Below are 20,556 nucleotides of genomic sequence, written 5' to 3'. Positions count from 1 at the left end.
AAGCTTAAGCTTTTCAATCCACCAAAAGTGCTCAGGACAATCAGTGATCTACATGATCGACATGCCGTGCAACGTCAGGCCCGTCAGAAGAAAAATACAATTATCTCGGAATTCTTTCCACCCAAGGCTTCCGATGTACAAATCAAACTGTTGTAGAAATGAGCAATGCACCAAAGCTATGGCACAGGTCCGTGAAAGAATCTGAGAATGGAATCCATGTTTCAACCACAACAGCAGGCGAACTACAAGCCATTACTACCAACACAAGACAAACAAAATGCCACCTGGGTCCATGGCTAGTCACACTAATGAAGCAATACATACTGGACTTCATTGGAACCATTCACACAGTCATCTGTAACTCATGGCAAACACCAACACCAATGGTAAAAGAAAGGGAAAAATCTTTAATAAAATAGCCAATTCTATAAATCTGCCAATAGTATCAGCTAAATGGACATTGCAAGGAAATTCTAAGCTGTAACTGTATAAATTAAAAAGCCTCTTCAAACGCCATCACCATTGCAGGATATTGCAGTGGGCCTGGTGCACTGGGGCAGTCACTCTACTTTTTTTTTTTTTTTTGTCACATTGTTTGAAGATGTTTAAAAAAAGATTTCCCGGCACGCAAAGCCTCCCACTCTGCTTCTGACGTAATAGTGTAGTTTCACTTCCTCATTCTACATCAAAAATATTTGGGGTCATGCTGAATCATTATGTTCGTACAGCCGAATTGCTCGCTCTTTAAATCTGGAGATGCTGGAAGAGATAATGATGTTTTAACGTGACTAAATCTTGCTTACACTGTATTTAAATTGGATGGAAATTATCACATCCCAAGCAAATGGGAAGGAAAACTAGCAGTTCTCATTGTTAACTTTCAAAATCAAACTGTTATCACACCTAAGGTTTTGACTTCTTTTGTCCCATGTAGGGAGGTGCATAAACAATTCTGATTGGAAGTATGTAGAATTCATATGCTTTGGGAATCTGATCAACCCATCATTCCATGGTTATCAATAATAAAAAAAAAAAGTTTAAAGTCATTAAAAACAATGAACTCTCTCATCTACGGATCTACTATGAATGCTGGAAACAGCCTTGTCAAATTTTTGCCTGGAAATGTCTTGAGTTTTGGACTCCTATCCTGGAAAAAACAGATCTCTGGAGTTACCTGTATGTAAAATCTGTCCGTTCAGTTTGCAATTGCTTCTATAAAAAAAAGCACCAATCACAAGCCGTGCTTTGGGGCAAAGTTCAGACTTGTATAATTATTATAATAGAAGACCGCAGTAGGCATGGAATGTGGCAGGGACAATTTGGGGATATGCCAGGGGTGTAAATGGTGACACTGAGTTGCTGGCTTCTCCTTTAAAAAGCATGAACAGATGATGTGTTGCACATACAAACATTTTGGCTTTTTAAATATATGTTGTGCTTGTGGTGTCAACCCCTTAAGGACCAAACTTCTGGAATAAAAGGGAATCATGACATGTCACACATGTCATGTGTCCTAAAGGGTTAAATGCCCAGGCACCACTGGACTGTCGATTTCTGTTTTGTGTTCAGCAGTGTCCTTTATATTAAGGGGTCTCTACAGGCACTTAGACCATTCATTTTAATGAAGTGATCTACCTACCACGTTCCTGTCATTTCAGCCCTGCAATGTCAAACTTTGCGATTTGAAGGAAAGGCAATGTATTCATTGCAAGGTTAACACACTCCTAGTGGCTATCAGGAGGATAGGATCAGCCATTCCAGAGTTAAACTCAGTAATAGTGTAAATAAATAGAAAATGTAATTAAATTAAATTAAATAAAGAACTCCGAAAGCATTTGTTTGGTGCAGCGCTGCGTTTTCCATTTTTGCGTTAATGATCTCAGTCAAAAAGGGGAGGCAGCTGCAAGGGGGGCAGCATGCCTTGGGATATAAGGTAAGTAAAACTTAAACCCCTAAATGGGGGGGGAGGGGGGAAGGTTGACACCTAGATAGGTAGAGGAAGACTTGTAGCGGTACTTACCTTATCCGGGGGCCGGACGCGGTCCTCTCTTCAAGCCGCGCGCGGTCCTGCGGCTGCACGAGCCGCGCGCGGCTCATCCGACTCTCCTAACAGGAAGACGGGCAGTGACCGCGAGATGCGGTCACGTGTCCCGCCTGCAGCTAAGAGCGCGCCGCGAGTCTCGGGCGCGCTCTTAAAGAGACAGTGGGAGCCTAAATTGCAAAAAGGCTCCCATTGGCTCCTGTCATAACACACTCCCCATACACTTACCTTTTGGGGGTATGGGTATGACAGGAGCCAATCACATTAGTTTGAAGGCTACTTATACTCACCATTTTCCCTTAGTTCCTTGCCCTATCGCGGTTTCTGTTTCAGTTCCCTTTAGTGCTTGTGTTCAGTTGTGTTTCTCCGTATTTGACCTTGGCTTTGTATTCTGACTTCGTTTTCGCTTTATCCTTGTCTGTACTGTTTGCCGGCTTGCTGATTCCTGTGTACCAGATCCCGGCTAGTTCTCGTTTACGCTGTCTCTTTGTGCCCTTGACCTCGGATCGTTCCTGACTCTGTCTTCTCCTATTACGTCGAGTCCGGCCACTCTAAGGTCCGGTAGACGTATCTCTCCTCTGTGCTGTCTTCTGTTTGGCTGGATCCTGCGTGTAGGGGTATATACTCGTTACAAGACTTTAGCGTTAAGAATACATGTTTGCATTCCTAACATTATAGTGTTCCTTTAACTCATATTTTAAGGAGTTGTGGGAAATTTATGCCATAAAATATGACAAGCTAGCATTCTCCACCTGATTTTATAATTATTATTAATATTTTATTTTTAAGGTGCTAAAAAGTATAGGTAAAAAAAACCTATGCCTTAAACTCAGAGCTAGTCATTTTAGTTCATTGAGTTGAAGGCTCATCTGAACAGCAAGGGAGCCATTCAAGTTATTTTGGTAAAAATAGAAATGCTTTGTCTTAACGAGGATTATACTGTCCTCTAGTGGTAGTTATTTGATTTTATTATTCTGCATTTTCTGTAATCCAAATGGCAGCATATTTAAAAAAAAAAATCCAGATATCATATGAAATACAAATAGATTCATTTAAACAAATCAAAGGGTCAATGAATTACTAATGTATTTTTTTTTTTCATATTAAAGGGACACTATAGTCACCGGGAACCACTACAACTTAATGTATTGGTTCTGGTGTTGATAGCCTGTCCCTGCAAGCTTTTCAATGTAAACGCTGTGTGGTAGCATATCAGCGCGATCGGTTCAGAGCCGGTCACCGAAAATACCACATCAGGACTTTAGTGTCAGGAATCCATCTTTGTTTTGTCCCTTTAATATTAAATAGGCAATGGTTTGTTAAATTGGGTTAAATATAATACTGGACCTAAATAATAATAAAGCTAATAATGAAAAATTGTAATTTTGTAAATGTAGATATTATTAGTGGCACTGATATAGAGCCTACTTATTCTGTAACGATATACAATGTTATAGAGATGGGAATGAGTAACAACATATGAGCCAAACGATAACCAATTGTTAAAGGAACAACAGGTTGGTGAGGACCCTACTTTAACAGACTTAAATCTAGAGGTGGTGGTATTTATATCCTACGTATACGTAACTTCTATTTTGTAGGAGTAAGTGTGTTTTATCTTCTGCACTGTTCATCTCTGTAAGTGCTTCAATAGCATTTACTGGGATGATGAAATGAGAAAATGTCACATTCAAAGAAATGTCTGTTACGCTTTAATTAAACTCAATTTACATAAAATGTAATATGGAATAGCATAAAAATCTACAATTTTCTCATATAGCACCTTTTATACATAATGGACTATATTTTATAATCTACGTGGGAAAGAAGACTGTTAGATTGGTATTCATTATATGATCTATGTTGCACTGTAGTAATGCATCACAGAATGTTTTATTGACTCTATGCTTTCCTATGGATATTTTCAAGTTGCTGGACATTCTCATGCACAGAGTGAGGATGTCCAGTGTCACTTCATGCAGTTAAACTCTGTCTGCATTGAGAAAGTCTAGTGGACAACCACTAAAGGCAGCCTTAAATGGACACTGTAGACACCCAGACCACTTCAGCTCTTTAAAGTGGTCTGGGAGCAGTGGCCCTTTTGCCCTTAGTGCTGCAATGTAAAACTGGCTCTGAACATTCCACCAACAGCTAGAGAACCGGCTCTGAACATTCCAACAACAGCTAGAGAACCAGCCCTGAATATTCCACAAACAGCTACAGAACTGGTCCTGAACATTCCACCAACAGCTAGGGAACCAGCCCCAAATATTTCACCAACAGCTAGAGAACCAGCTTTGAACATTCCACCAACAGCTAAAGAACCGGGTCTGAACATTCCACCAACAGCTAGAAAACCGGCCCTGAACATTCCACCAACAGCTAAAGAACCGGCTCTGAACATTCCATCAACAGCTAAAGAACCGGCTCTGAACATGCCACCAACAGCTAGAGAACGGGCTCTGAACATTCAACCAACAGCTAGAGAATCAGCCCTAAACATTCCACCAACAGCTAGAGAACCAGCCCTGAACATTCCAACAAACAGCTAGAGAACAGGCCCTGAACATTCCACCAACAGCTAAAGAACCAGCCCTGAACATTCCACCAACAGCTAAATAACCAGCCCTGAACATTATACCAACAGCTAGAGAACCAGCCCTGAACATTCTACCAACAGTTAAAGAACCAGGTCTGAACATTCCACCAACAGCTAAAGAACCAGCCCTGAACATTCCACCAACAGCTAAAGAACCAGCCCTGAACATTCCACCAACAGATAGAGAACCAGTCCTGAACATGCCACCAACAGCTAGAGAACCAGCTCTGAACATTCCACCAACAGCTAGAGAACCGGCTCTGAACTTTCTACCAACAGCTAGAGAACCAGCCCTGAACATTCCACCAACAGCTAGAGAACCAGCCCTGAACATTCTACCAACAGCTAGAGAACCGGTTCTGAACATTCTACCAACAGCTAGAGAACCAGCCCTGAACATTCCACCAACAGCTAGAGAACCAGCCCTGAACATTCCACCAACAGCTAGAGAACCGGCTCTGAACATTCTACCAACAGCTATAGAACCAGCCCTGAACATTGCACCAACAGCTATAGAACCAGCCCTGAATATTCCACCAACAGCTAGAGAACCAGCCCTGAACATTCCACCAACAGTTAGAGAACCAGCCCTGAACATTCCACCAACAGCTAAAGAACCAGCCCTGAACATTCCACCAGGAGCTAAAGAACCAGCCCTGAACATTATACCAACAGCTAGAGAACCAGCCATGAACATTCCACCAACAGCTAAAGAACCAGCCCTGAACATTCCACCAACAGCTAGAGAACCAGCTCTGAACAGTCCACCAACAGCTAGAGAACTAGTCCTGAACATGCCACCAACAGCTAGAGAACCAGCTCTGAACATTCCACCAACAGCTAGAGAACCAGCTCTGAACATTCCACCAACAGCTAGAGAACCAGCTCTGAACATTCCTCCAACAGCCCTGAACATTCCACCAACAGCTAAAGAGCCAGCCCTGAACATTCCACCAACAGCTAAAGAACCAGCCCTGAACATTCCACCAACAGCTAAAGAACCTACTCTGGACATTCTACCAACAGCTAAAGAACCAGGTCTAAACAGTCTACCAACAGCTAGAGAAATCTCCCTTAACATTCCACCAATAGCTAGAGAATCCTCTCTCAACATTCCACCAATAGCTAGAGAATCCTTCTTGAGCATTCCAACAACAGCTAGTAAACCAGCCCTGAACATTCCACCAACAGTTAGAGAACCAGCCCTGAACATTCCACCAACAGCTAAAGAACCAGCCCTGAACATTCCACCAGCAGCTAAAGAACCAGCCCTGAACATTATACCAACAGCTAGAGAACCAGCCCTGAACATTCCACCAACAGCTAAAGAACCAGCTCTGAACAGTCCACCAACAGCTAGAGAACTAGTCCTGAACATGCCACCAACAGCTAGAGAACCAGCTCTGAACATTCCACCAACAGCTAGAGAACCAGCTCTGAACATTCCACCAACAGCTAGAGAACCAGCTCTGAACATTCCTCCAACAGCCCTGAACATTCCACCAACAGCTAAAGAGCCAGCCCTGAACATTCCACCAACAGCTAAAGAACCAGCCCTGAACATTCCACCAACAGCTAAAGAACCTACTCTGGACATTCCACCAACAGCTAAAGAACCAGGTCTAAACAGTCTACCAACAGCTAGAGAAATCTCCCTTAACATTCCACCAATAGCTAGAGAATCCTCTCTCAACATTCCACCAATAGCTAGAGAATCCTTCTTGAGCATTCCAACAACAGCTAGTAAACCAGTCCTGTATATTCCAATAATGGCTAAACAATCAGCTCTGAACATAGCTTGAGTGACAATAAAAATGAATTTTAGGGTGTAGTAATTTTGATTTTAACTTTTTAAAGAGACATTCCAAGCACTGTAGCCAATAGTACGTCTTGTTCTGGACTTTGTGTTAGAGTGCAGTTAATTTTTTATGTTTGTTTTTAGTTTGTTCTTTTCATTTTGCCTTGTTCTACTGTTTTTTCAATATTTTTCCCGAAATTCAAAAGATGCTACAAAAGGCCAAACCCACCCATTTAATGTGCAACATCATCTTACTTCTTCTTTATCCATGGACGTTCTTGTACATTGCAGTGAGTGACTCGGAGCATGGGTATATAGAATAATTTAACACTGCTGAAAGTGCTGGGTATTGTGGATATCCCCCAACAAGCTAAGCTTCCCTCAAAGTATAAGAACTTCCGTAGATAAAGTACACAGACATTTGAAAATTGTGGGAAGAAAAAACTTTTTTTATAGGCTTTTGTAGTCTTTTATGCTACAGTTGTGATGGTGCTTTGGATATCACTTTAATAATAAGAATTACTTCTTGCTAAATTCTGAATTGCATACCATAGCTTCTTTTGTATACTGAAAGAGAAAATAATCCTTAAAATGGAGATACAGGCTTTCGTCCGGCTAGATTACCCCGGTGTTCCGATTCAAATGGAAACTACTACCAACTTCTCACAGCAGTGATTAATGGTCATAATTGACTTCCATAATATGTTACATTAAGAAGGGATTAAGTATCATTGTAAGATAGTTCAGCTGTCCATTGCTGTACTGGCTTTTTAAATGCTGGAGCATGATTAACCACTCTACACATCATCACTTGTGTTAAAGTAGACAACATCACGTTGGAGAATGATGTTTGGAATTAATGTGATCTCTGATTCCCACACTACACTGCAACGTGTCCAAGTGACAGCCCATTACAATGTGTAACTTACTGTCTGCAGGGGGTTATCGTGTTCAGTGGTGAAATAGCAATTTTGTTTGAGATATCTAGATATTTCTGGAGTTACATACAACAATTTCCACTTTGTAATTGGTCATGGACAGCATGTAGGTGTAGAACATCCAACATGACCTCTGAGCCTAACTTTTCTACATCCTGTTCTCTAGTTATAAGACATTGAACACAGCCATTTTTAAATGGAATTATTGATTCCCTTACACCCAGGCTACTGGATGAGGATGCTTAGAAATGCATTTAAGAATGAAATGTCTATATTGTACCCATCTCTGTTTTCATAGATGTTCTTATATTATTCCGGCTTGTCAAAGCATTGACCAGTATCATTGTACTAGCATTTAACTCACAAGAAATGGTCTCAATATTTGGGCATTTACATTACTCTATCTATTTAGCTTTGTTCTAGTTGAGATATACATTGTGTTAATTGCCAAATATCTGCATCCACTCTTCCCAGCTCAGTACCTGTATTTAACAGACAATCACATAGATTATTTTGCACATAAATTATGCACTGACGTGAGTAACTTGCTTTTCATAGCATCGCATTCTGATTAAAGGGGAATTAAAGAGACTGAGCAAGTTACTTTGTGTAAATGTGCCAATTTAAGGATATTAAAGAGAAGCTGTCACTCCTTAAGACTTTTAATAATATGTTTACTTATCCCCTATTTTAACTCATATTGTGAGGTTTGAAAAATAAATTAAATGTAGAAATCCTCAACTGTATATCTACTTCTGTCCAAGAATAGAGTACCGCCATTTTGGCTCCCTGACAATCATTATGACCTCTGCTCTTTTCTGTCATTGGACAGAGTGTGTGGAGCTGGAGAAACAGCAACAACGTATCTCTAATTTCTTATTCTCTAATCTTCTAATGCTACGGGAGCCCTGGCTGTGCCAGCATTGAATATGACTGTGTTGTCAATTTAAGGGACACTCCAGGCACCCAGACCACTCCTGCCCATTGGAGTGGTGTGGGTGCCAACTCCTACTACCCTTAACCCTGCAAGTGTAATTATTGCAGTTTTTATTGCAGGGTTAAGTCCTCCTCTAGTGGCTGTCTATCAGACAGCCACTAGATGGACTTCCGTGTTCTTAGAACATGAAAAGTGTTTTAAACGATGCTGGACGTCCTCACGCTATGTGAGGACCTCCAGCGTCGCCGGAATCCCCATAGGAAAGCATTTGAATAATGCTTTCCTATGGTGAAGTCTAACGTGCGCACGCGACCATTGCTGCGCATGCGCATTAGGTCTCCCCCGCTGAAGTCAGGAGTGTGGGCGGAGCCTGACCCAGCTCAGAGGGCCATCGGCGCTTGTTTCAGGTAAGTCACTTCAGAAACATGGGATGGAAGGGAGGGGGGCACTGCAGAATTCTGCAGTGCCAGGAAAATCGATTTGTTTTCCTGGCACTGGAGAGTCACTTTAATAAATATTTAATGTGTAATATTTAATGTACATTTTAAGTGTAAAATGGAGCATCATATAGCAATAAGGCTTACACAAGTTATAGGTGATTTTCATTGTTTTATTTAGTGGTGCAGTTTCCAGAATAGTGACGATTCCCCTTTAAACTACTAGATCTCCAGAGTTCTAAACATCCATGAACTTTGTACGTTTTGTATGTAAGCCATGTATCACTGCCGGATATCCACACGTTTAGTACTCGTATAAATGGCTACACAGGCGTTATATGTGTAGGTACCTGCTGTTAGATGCAAATGAAATGTACAATAAACATTTGCGAGAGTTCATAAAACCGAGCATTGCCATGTGAATTTCACATTTTAGGCCACGACCGTCAAGCTGGATATTTTTACAGTTTTTCCAATTCCTTTCTAATTTTTCTGTAAATTAGATAAATATACAGCCATTTATAGATAACTGCAGTAAAATCCACAGGAAACCTCTGTACTAATCTGCAAAGTCCGCTAACCTGTTTCATTTCATCATACCACACTATCTAAAGATGTCTGCCAGTATTGGGAGTGGTAGTCTGGTCAGGTTTCACATAAGCTTTACTGGTTGTCAATTAAATTGCGTCAAATATTTTTTATTGTTTTAAAATAATATAATATATTATACAACATTGGCTTATATATAATGACTTTAGTTTTCAATTAAATTGGGGGGTTTGTTTTGTTGTTTTGTTTTTTTTACCCCGACGTGCTCTTAAACTACCTTCCTTTCAGCATTTTTAGCTTATTGTAGTCTATCCTCGTAATCCTGTGTAGACAAAATGTCGGAAAAACTGTCGGATTACAACTCCCATTACTCTCCCTGTTTGCCTCTGCTGCGTAAGGAAGATGTGTACCAGCACCACTTACCATTCCTCCACAACCATTGTATTCAGATATAATAATTATTCAGTTTCCTGTATTTTTTGGTAGTTCTGGCAACCCCCACAAATTAGAGCTGGCAACTCTCTTTTTAAGACATACTTTCTTTTTATATATACTTGAGTAAAAACAAATGTTAATTTATACATTTATATATATATATATATATACACACATACACACACACAGTGTTTTTTATTTAAGAAAATCATTATAAATATTAACAAAAGGTTCTCATCAAATAATCATCACTAGAACCATAAATATGTCTCCAGAGGAAACCTGCGTACATCAATATACATATATAATAAAATATTTAGACAGTGCCTATGCCCAAGATAGTATGTCCATTAGCACAGCTCAACAAGTTATATATTACTTCATTTAGAATGTTCGTATTTGTGAAGCTGTTCTTAAAGAGACAGGAAATTGAGGTTCAATAATGCACATTGTTACTTTTAGTTGTTAATAGTATTTATAGCAACACACATTTTACACAGAAAAATGTAGATTATTTTTTTTGTCTGATGCCAAATACATAGGTTTTACAGTATATATAGCACGTAATCTCCGCCCTGTTGCTTTCCACTCCCAAGAGGTGAAAAGGTGAAAGAGAAAAAAATTATAAAAATATACAACTTTATGAGGACTGTATGTGCAATCTCCCATATATATTGGATGGGTGTATTTACTACTGCAATTTGTACGGGTAATAAAAGACTTGACCAGCGCTTTCTGTTTTTTGAAAAAAGATTAAGGAGCACTTGCTCCATGAGTGTGAGCTCCTTGGAGTTAGTTTGTCCCTTTCTATTTTATTTAATTAAAGAGAGGCAGTCAGTGTGTCTGTTTCTGCGTGTGTAGCCTGCTGTGTGCTCCTCCTGGCGTCCACTCTGCTATCTCTGAACTCAGTGTATTTAATGAACTTGGTCCAATTCAATGCCTCTCATAGAAACACTGAGGTAAACGTCTCAACAATTCCAATGGACAAAGAGCGACACTTTAATTTTAGGGGTTTTCAAGGGGATGTGTCCGGGGCGGGGCGGGGCTGTTCTGAAAAGCTTTAGGTGACATTCTAATAAAAAAAATTGCAGCAAAAATTTAATTTAGAAAAGAATATTGAAACATTTTTACACAGATTGATTTCTAAACACATTTGTTGTAGTTTAAAGAAACATTACTGGGAGAATTATTGCTGTGGAGCTCTGTTATACACATTCAGACACATTACTGGGAGTATTATTGCTGTGAAGCTCTGTTACACACTCCGACACATTACTGGGAGTATTATTGCTGTGGAGCTCTGATATACACTCAGATACATTACTGGGAGTATTATTGATGTGGAGCTCTGTTATGCACTCAGACACATTACTGGGAGTATTATTGCTGTGGAGCTCTGTTACACACTCAGACACATTACTGGGAGTATTATTAATGTGGAGCTCTGTTACACACTCAGACACATTACTAGGAGTATTATTTCTGTGGAGCTCTGTTACACACTCCGACACATTACTGGGAGTATTATTGCTGTGGAGCTCTGGTATACAATCAGATACATTACTGGGAGTATCATTGCTGTGGAGCTCTGTTACACACTCAGACACATTACTGGGAGTATTAATGCTGTGGAGCTCTGTTATACACTAAGACACATTACTGGGAGTATTATCACTGTGGAGCCCTGTTACACACTCAGACACATTACTGGGAGTATTATTGCTGTGGAGCTCTGTTATACACTCAGACACATTACTGGGAGTATTATTGCTGGGGAACTCTGTTATACACTCAGACACATTACTGGGAGTATTATTGCTGGGGAGCTCTGTTATACACTCAGACACATTACTGGGAGTATTATTACTGTGGAGCTCTGTTATACACTCAGACACAATACTGGGAGTATCATTGCTGTGGAGCTCTGTTACACACTCAGACACATTACTGGGAGTATTAATGCTGTGGAGCTCTGTTATACACTAAGACACATTACTGGGAGTATTATCACTGTGGAGCTCTGTTACACACTCAGACACATTACTGGGAGTATTATTGCTGTGGAGCTCTGTTATACACTCAGACACATTACTGGGAGTATTATTGCTGGGGAACTCTGTTATACACTCAGACACATTACTGGGAGTATTATTGCTGGGGAGCTCTGTTATACACTCAGACACATTACTGGGAGTATTATTACTGTGGAGCTCTGTTATACACTCAGACACAATACTGGGAGTATTATTGCTGGGGAGCTCTGTTATACACTCAGGCACATTACTGGGAGTATTATTGCTGTGGAGCTCTGTTATACACTCAGACACATTACTGGGAGTATTGTTGCGGTGGAGCACTGTTATACACTCAGACACATTACTGGGAGTATTATTGCTGTGGAGCTCTGTTATACACTCAGACATATTACTGGGAGTATTATTACTGTGGAGCTCTGTTATACGCTCAGACACATTACTGGGAGTATTATTGCTGGGGAGCTCCGTTATACACTCAGACACATTACTGGGAGTATTATTGCTGGGGAGCTCTGTTATACACTCAGACACATTACTGGGAGTATTATTGCTGGGGAGCTCTGTTATACACTCAGACACATTACTGGGAGTATTATTGCTGTGGAGCCAAAATAGAGACTGTTCCCCCCTCCCCCCCCCTCCCAATTAGGGACACTTGGGAGGTATGCTGAGAACCTGTAATGCATGCGCAGTCGTCCGATACTTCTCATAGAGAATCATTGAACAGTGAAGAAAAAATCAATGTTCTTCAATGAGGCATCGCCTCTAGCGACTAAAGTTGGGATTTTGTCAAAATGTAAACATTGACGATTCTCAGAAACAGCAATGTTTTACATTGCCAGACAAAAGGAACAAAGTCTATCCATGAAAAATACTTAATTAACCCCTTAACACCGTTTGGGTGTTCTATGCTGTCCTACATAAAGTTGGATTGATTGCCTGTGGGGCCGCATGGAAAGCCCTGCATATTTGGTTAAATCCCTGCTCACACAAGGGTTCCAGTGGCTAACTAGGCCCCCTCTATATGCTGGGGCTCTTTAGGTGAGCTGTGTGTAGTGCTGGAAGCCAACCCGGCAAACAACGCTTTAAGTAGGCATTCATAAAACCGCGGCTGAACAATCAGGCTGTTCAGGGTAGACCATAGCAGGGCCTCCCAGCCTGTCCCCAGCCGACATGGACTGGTGCTGGGCTTTGCCAACTTCCCATAACCTACAGTTTACTTGATCTTGCTAGAGAACCGATACTAGACCTGTCTGAGAACACGTGTTTTACTATTCACTGAAACAAAGTTCAGCTGAACTATTCTCGTTTATTACTATTACTTTTAAAATGTGCTGGACAATCGTTTGCCATGCAACTGTTCTAAAATGTATTTTGATATGCTTGCATCTGTTGTGGCAATGCAATACTGTCTGTATCTTCTAAGCACAGCAAAAATAAAGTAAATGTGAAAAAGAGATTAGTAACCGATTGGTTCTCTGATAGTGATAGCTGTTAAATGTCATAACATACAGCATAAAAAAGACACCAAATGGAATTAGCACTCTATGACATGGTCACAAAGTCGGTGTAAGTGCTCCCAAATCTCTGCAAATACCTCAATATTATACACAGTGAACAGCGTGCAGCACCAGATGTGTTAATGTGGCGCTCCGATACAGCCCCACGAAAAACCTGAAATTGCCACGGTTATCAGTCACATACCCAGACTATTTTATGCTACCCCCCCAGAGGACAATATGGGTCAAAAACACAATATGTCCCGCCGCCCGGTTTGCACGACATCAGGCTCTCTTTTGAGAGGCCTGAGGAGCGACTACCACCCAAGGCACAAAGTGAGGCAGAGATCTCTGAAGATTCCCACGAGGACAAAGACTCAAATGTCTCACACAGATCTAGATCTAGACCTTAAGGCAGTGCAGACCGAAGTGGGCATCCTTCATGACAGGCTAGATGCAGCTGAAGTGAGAGACAAGGCAAAAGATAGCCAGATGCAAGTAACACACGGCAAAATGGAAAGCCTTACACACCAAATACAAAAGCTGAACAGAACAGTAACTGTCCTAGAATCCAGACATAGAAGACGGAATATCCGCCTGAGAGGAATCCCTGAAAGAGTTGGTGGAGAGGATTTACTCTCTTTCACACAGAGGATGATAGCCTCTATGGGCTTCAGGGGGAGCACCCTGAGACATTATAATAGTCACAAGAGATGTCACAGCACGGTCTGCTATTATGGCCAGATCCAGAGCCCTGGGGTTGGTACACTTTGAAAACTGCTCAGTGGCCCTGTATGCAGACCTCCCCTTCGCAGACATAGCAGAGAGAAGACAGTTGGCCCCAATTGCCAAGTGGCTGAGAGATCACTCAGTCCGGTACTGCTGGGGGATGGAAGGTTCTCTCATTGTCTCCAAAGGGGATGCATCACTCACCCTAACCTCAGCCGACGCCTCAACAAGTTTCTTCCAGAGGCTGGACTTGAACGAAGAGCCACCTTCGATGACCAAGACCCAGCCTGCAGTGACAGAGTCGCAGAATGACCCTGTGGCGGGAGATTCACTGTCTCGAGCCACTCAATCTGGGACAGTTTAAGCCGTGACGGGTTGAAGCGCCACAGCAGTGGCCTAATAACCTCCCTAAAGGCCTATGTCTACCTGTGTGCTCAGCACAGATCAGAATCTTGTTACCATACATTATTTTATTATATTATAATTATTTTTATTTTATTAGCCTCATCGTTAATAGTCGGTTCGGACCAAACCTGCTAAGTGTTCGCTCTTATAGAGACAAGAGCCCAATAGCACAAGAAGCCCTGGATGTACAATTCCTCATATTTCTCGTTAAAATAGGCAATATGATCTCATCCCACTTGTCCCTTTTCTCATATATTGTTATGAATTGTATACCTTGTGTACTAAAACCCAGTAAAATACAAAATAAAAAAATATATATTGTACATAGTAAATCAGTGAAATCACCTGCACAATGCTCGTGGAAGTGATGTCATGTTGGCATGTGAGTGATGTCACTCTGTATCACCAATAACTACAGTTAAACATGGAATCTGGCTTCATTTCATGTTGACAATAAGTAGACTGGTTTTGCTCAGAACTGGACTTTTTGGGTTTATTCCTCAACATTTTGACTCCAGTTGTTTTAAATAGATAGCAATGTAGCTGCTCTCAACACCGTAATACTAATAGTTTCAGTCCACAGGAACTGAAGTATCAAATAGTTTCAAATTACTGTAGATTAAAATTTTCTTGCACAACTTGGTCTCCCGGTTGCAGCTTTTTGCCCGAATTAAAGAATTTTTGTGAATCAGCATGTTCATCTGGCAATAAGAATCGGCTGAGGGTGTATGTAGGAATGGCAGGATGGTGTGACGTCAGAGAGTTATGCTTTATGAATTTTTTTTTTGTTAGGTAGGTAAGATCTCCTGACTCGCTGTTTGAAGATACACTCCAAGTACCTGGACAACCTAATAATGTTTACGTTAAATAGATACATTCTGCAGGTTAAAACCAGCTTCTGCCTGTTGGAAACGGATAGCTGAACGCAGTAGAAATTTTATATATTAACATGTGCAGTAGCATCGGGAGAATCTACTATGGAGCCATACATGCACACCCAACATTCCTGCAAATACCTCACTGCCTACTGAAAGTGATGTGTGCATGCGTGTGACATCACGGGCATTCAGTGCGCATGCTCTTGGTGCTAATTAGGTACATACTCAGTGCTTTTACTATACATTTGTATTGAATTCATTTGGTCGACTAATTACCTTGTGATTTCTAGTGAGGCTATTACACAGATACATACAATACAAACCTACATATTCTGGGTTGTTTTTTTCCCCAAAACTCTCAAAATCAGTGGGTTAAAATATTGGTCGGGGGAGAAGGGGAGGGATGGGGCATTTTCTTTTAAAACAATCAAATTTTACATTTTATAGCGAAGTTGTATGGAAACCTACAGGGTAAAACAATAAATCTCATTTTAAAATAAATTGTACACATAACTCTGATCGAGTGCCTCTGCCCAGTTGCTGAAACTTGACAGGGTCGCAGAGAACTTCTTCTGCCCTGGACCAAGCTGCAGCTCTCTCCTACCAGGCAGGTATCCACAACTCTGCCTAGACTGTGAGCAGCTCCTGCCTTTTCCAAGGCACTTGTGGCTCTCTTTATAACTTGTCATAATACAAGGAACAAGCAGCAAGCCAACATGTCCAAAGACTCTGTTACTGGGATCGCTGAATAAATCTACTAGTACACAGTATTAAAAAGACATAACATAACAATTCTTTACTTTGGACAAGGACAAGCCTTTGGGGCTAGTCCTTAAACATGTGGTGACAAACATTTAAAATACAAATATATAGAACATTGGAAAATGAGCAATTATAAATAATACACAAACTATGTAATGCAAGTAACATCTTCAAACACACTAAAAAGCAACAATATATACATTTAACTACTTATCTGGTTGCCTTTATTTGCATACCAGTATTATGTAAATAAACACATTTCTATTCAGTCAGGAGAGGGCGCTGCAGAGTTCTCAACTAACAATGCATACTTCGTTTTTTCCATTTCTACCATCTTCTGAGCTCCTGGAACCAGATCCATAGTCTATGGGCAAGAGGCTGGCCTTCAAGCTTCCCCAAAAGGCCATGGCATGGCAGCTTCTGTCACAATACAGAACACATTAAAATATTGGTGGGGAAAAGAGGAAAAAGAAAATGTATATTTTAGCTTTGTTTAATGCTGCTGTAAGTTGTTCAGTAAGTGTCAGTGACAGGCAGATCCTGTCTTCACCAGGTGTAATTGGTGTAATTCTGGTTTATGGGATCCGATCTTATCCCATAAAGCTCTTCGCAGTAACTTTGCAATCGTGCAGAATTGCAAGGACTATTTGTAGTGACAGTAAAGTGCCCTCCATGATGTAGGTTTCATAAACTTCTTATTTAAAGAGACAGTGTCATACAATACATGTTTTAGCAAGGGCGCCAGATTGTCGTATTTTCATATCACTGAGCCATGATGTGTATAAAAAAACATTACCAGCAATTTATAGCATTCCTATGCTGCAGGGGTGAAAGCAATTTATTATTCATTTGAGAGATCCCAAAGGAAGAACTGTGATTATCGGATTGATTATTAGTCTTGAAGCATAGGAATTATTGTTAGTTTGAAGAATTCATGGTTTTTAGTAGCAGTATGTCATAAAAAGGGCTTGTGGCGTGCAAAGTGCACTTTTTATGATTTAGCTTAATTACGCTCCACTCCCTGCTCTGTTATTGTAAATATATATCAGGCTTCCCCAAACTCCGGCCCTCCAGATGTTGCTGAACTACAACTCCCATGATTCTCAGCCTTTCTATTTTATTCATAGGATCATGGGAGTTGTAGTTCAGCAACATCTGGAGGGCCAGAGTTTGGGGAAGCTGGGTATATTTTATGGGCCTAAGACAATTCACGGTAAAATTGTTGCAGTTAGCATGGTGCTATTATAATTCTGTAATAATTCATCGCATCGCACCCCATAACTTTAAGGGACAATGCATGTTCTAGGGACTGTAACTTCTGCAAATGTCAAACACAACTTTTCGTGGTTTACAGTGACAGGAGTTTCAGTCCACAGCATCTGAAGTATCTATACCCCAAGTTAAAGGATGTATACAGTGCTATAGCAATGCTGCTATAAAACGCTCAGTTTCACTGGTTATTTTTTAAGCTGGAGTTTAAGGGGGATCCATGCTTGTTGCCATTAACAGTAACAATTGCTTGTATATTGCCAACATATTCCGTAGTGCTGTACAATAGGTAAAGCACAACAACCTATTAATTGTAACATTTAGTTTTTTTACCCAATTGCCTACTGACTGCTGACGTAGTCCAATTAATTTTTCTTTGCAAATGTGCATTGTATCAATTTTTTCCCAGTGTTTGCACAATATCCAAATCCATGTACTTAAATATTATTACTAAACGTATTTATAGAGCAGCAATGTATTATGCCGCGCTGTACAATCTGGTAAAATAGACAGTACAGTATCAATAAACCAATACATATAGGATATAGGACCCGGCCCGTTTAAAGGGAAACTCCAGTGCCAGAAAAACGATCCGTTTTTCTGGCACTGGAGGGTCCCTCTCCCTCCCACCCACCAATCCCCGGTTACTGAAGGGGTGAAAACCCCTTCAGTGACTTACCTGGGACAGCGGCGATGTCCCTCGCCGCTGTCTCCGCCTCCACGACGCTCCTCCTAGTGATTACGTCTGCCGGTGGGCGAGACTAATCTCGCTCACCGGCCGAGGAGACCTAATGCGCATGCGCGGAAATTCCGCGCATGCGCATTACGTCTCTCCATAGGAAAGCATTGAAAAATAATTTCAATGCTTTCCTATGGGGTTTTGAGCGACGCTGGAGGTCCTCACACAGCGTGAGGACGTCCAGCGACGCTCTAGCACAGGAAACCTGTGCTAGAACCCAGGAAGTGACCTCTAGTGGCTGTCTAATAGACAGCCACTAGAGGTGGAGTTAACCCTGCAATGTAAATATTGCAGTTAATGAAAAACTGCAATAATTACACTTGCAGGGTTAAGGGTAGTGGGAGTTGGCACCCAGACCACTCCAATGAGCAGAAGTGGTCTGGGTGCCTGGAGTGTCCCTTTAAAGCCCTTTCATACATAGTACTAAGATAGATAGCTTGTGAGCTTACAATCTAAAGAACCCGCTACATGTCCCAAAAGAAACCCCCACTGCTCCTTGTAGCAGGATCTATTGGCCTGACGTGTTTGTGCTATAATAATAATAAATATAATGAATGAATCGGGCAGGCTGTGCGCAGATCCCATGGAGGGGAGGGTATATGCAGCCTTCTTATCAATGTTGCTAATGTGATTGCTGACACAGTCCCAGGGGATATAATCCCTCCCCTCCCCCTGCTCCCCCCTCCTCTTTCAGCTGGCTATGGGAAGTGAGCCTGTAAGCCTGCCAGGGCTTTTATCTTCTCTATAGGGGTTTATTCACTAAATGGCAAATAATGGAGGTGAGATGAAAGTCCGAATGCCACTTTTAGGACAAAATATCCAGATTCAAATCTATAGGAACTGGGTAATTTTTTTGCCAAATTACTGCTTTTTTACCCCAAAATGCTGCTTTGGTTTTCAGTTCCTTACAGTTTGGTGTTTAGTGAGCAGACCCCTGTGTGGTTTCCTGTGGTTAGAGGCGGGGTGCACAGAAATGGGGAGGGGGACAACAAGACATGCTGGAAGGTGGAGCTGACAGGGGCTGTCAGAATTGAATCTCCTGCATGGCAGGAACACAACACACAGCACACAGAACACAGGCAGTGTGTACAGGACAGACACACAGCACACAGAACACAGGCAGTGTGTACAGGACAGACACACAGCACACAGAACACAGGCAGTGTGTACAGGACAGACACACAGCACACAGAACACAGGCAGTGTGTACATGACAGACACACAGAACACAGGCAGTGTGTACATGACAGACACACTGTATCAGTCATTGTAATAAACCAACAGCAATATCAAGGGGGTGCAGGGACCTCAGCAAATGGCAGAAGACTTTGAATTGACAGGTAAGGAAAAGTGGGTTTGGGATAGCAGTGAGTTTGCAGAGTGTGTGTTATTTATTATTATTATTATTATTATTATTATTGCCATTTATATAGCGCCAGCAGATTCCGTAGCGACTTAGCGTAAATAAATGATTTATTTCAGGCAGAATAGCTGTGACTTGCTAGCAGAATGGATGTGAATATTGTTTTTGTAGATCAGTAACTGAGGTTCTAGTTTTGGAGGTTGAGGTATAAGGTGTGGGATCTGCTAATTTTATTTCTCGTTCTCATGGGAATGAATTAGAGTGAGAATTTGATAGATAGTAACAGGCTAGAACCCTTAAAAAGAGAGATGTGATGCTGCCCTGTAAACTGAACTCCGACTATTTGTACAACTATTTTTTATTTTATTTTTATTTTTTTGCTTCTACACAAAAGTTTTTCCTGTTCTAGTAACAGTTTTTATATTGCATTATATATTTTATATTGCCTAACTGTGAAGTTCCACAAAGTGTCCGTCTTCTTCAGTAGTGCAGTTTAAGCTCACACATGTCAAACAGTCAGATTTGGTTTTGAACTGGATACTTTGAGCCGGTCAGAAGCCTTTTTTTGTTTTTAAAATCTACATATTTCTGGCACTAATTATTGCATATCTCCAACTCTAAAGTGGGTTAAGTTGTTGAACCCTGTATAATTTTGTAAGATTATAATTACCGGTATGTCTTTTTATTAAACTCGAGGTGTATCCTGGTTGACTGATAAATACATTATTTTAGTGTGCAAAAATAAAAAATTCTCCAAATTGAGTTTTCTCTAGTTTGTGAATTCAGCAGGATTCTTATAGATTGTAAGCTCTTTTGAGCAGGTTCCTTTATTAACCTATTGTTCCTATAACATTTTGTACTCGTCTCATTGTTAAATTTCCCCCTTTTTATAATCTTGTAATGCGCTGCAGAATAAGTTGGCCGCCGCGTTTACCTACTGTCTGGGCCAGGTTTATCGTAAAATGTCTTTATTAACTAGTTTTGAACAGTTTAGTAAATAATGTCTGTGTAGGTTTTTATACATTTCTTTGAGTTCTAGCTGTCTGTCTCGGGTTCCTCTTTATCAGCAGCGGTGCATTAAACAGCCGCCAGATGTGTTTGTGCTGAGTTCCAAGATTGGGAGAATATTGCAGAACCAGAGT

The 20,556-nt window shown here is 40.9% G+C and overlaps 1 protein-coding gene across 6 annotated transcripts in view; it reads left to right on the top strand.

Moving 5' to 3' along the window:
• The window catches only part of LDB1 (LIM domain binding 1), a 136,053-nt gene that overhangs the window by 62,636 nt on the left and 52,861 nt on the right, over nucleotides 1-20,556 (top strand). The window contains exon 1 of one of the 6 annotated variants that reach the window (XM_063434950.1): nucleotides 19,099-19,391. The exons of the other annotated variants lie outside the window; for them this stretch is intronic. Within the exon in view, the coding sequence (XP_063291020.1) occupies nucleotides 19,367-19,391 (25 nt within the window). The 5' untranslated portion in view covers nucleotides 19,099-19,366. Of the gene's footprint in view, nucleotides 1-19,098; nucleotides 19,392-20,556 lie in introns of those variants that run through there. 6 annotated transcript variants of the gene reach the window in all.

This window comes from Pelobates fuscus, chromosome 10 (genome assembly GCF_036172605.1).
Source record: "Pelobates fuscus isolate aPelFus1 chromosome 10, aPelFus1.pri, whole genome shotgun sequence".
Classification (NCBI taxonomy): Eukaryota; Metazoa; Chordata; class Amphibia; order Anura; family Pelobatidae; genus Pelobates; species Pelobates fuscus.
Note: the sequence above shows the minus strand (reverse complement) of the source record. Positions and strands in the feature narration are given on the sequence as shown.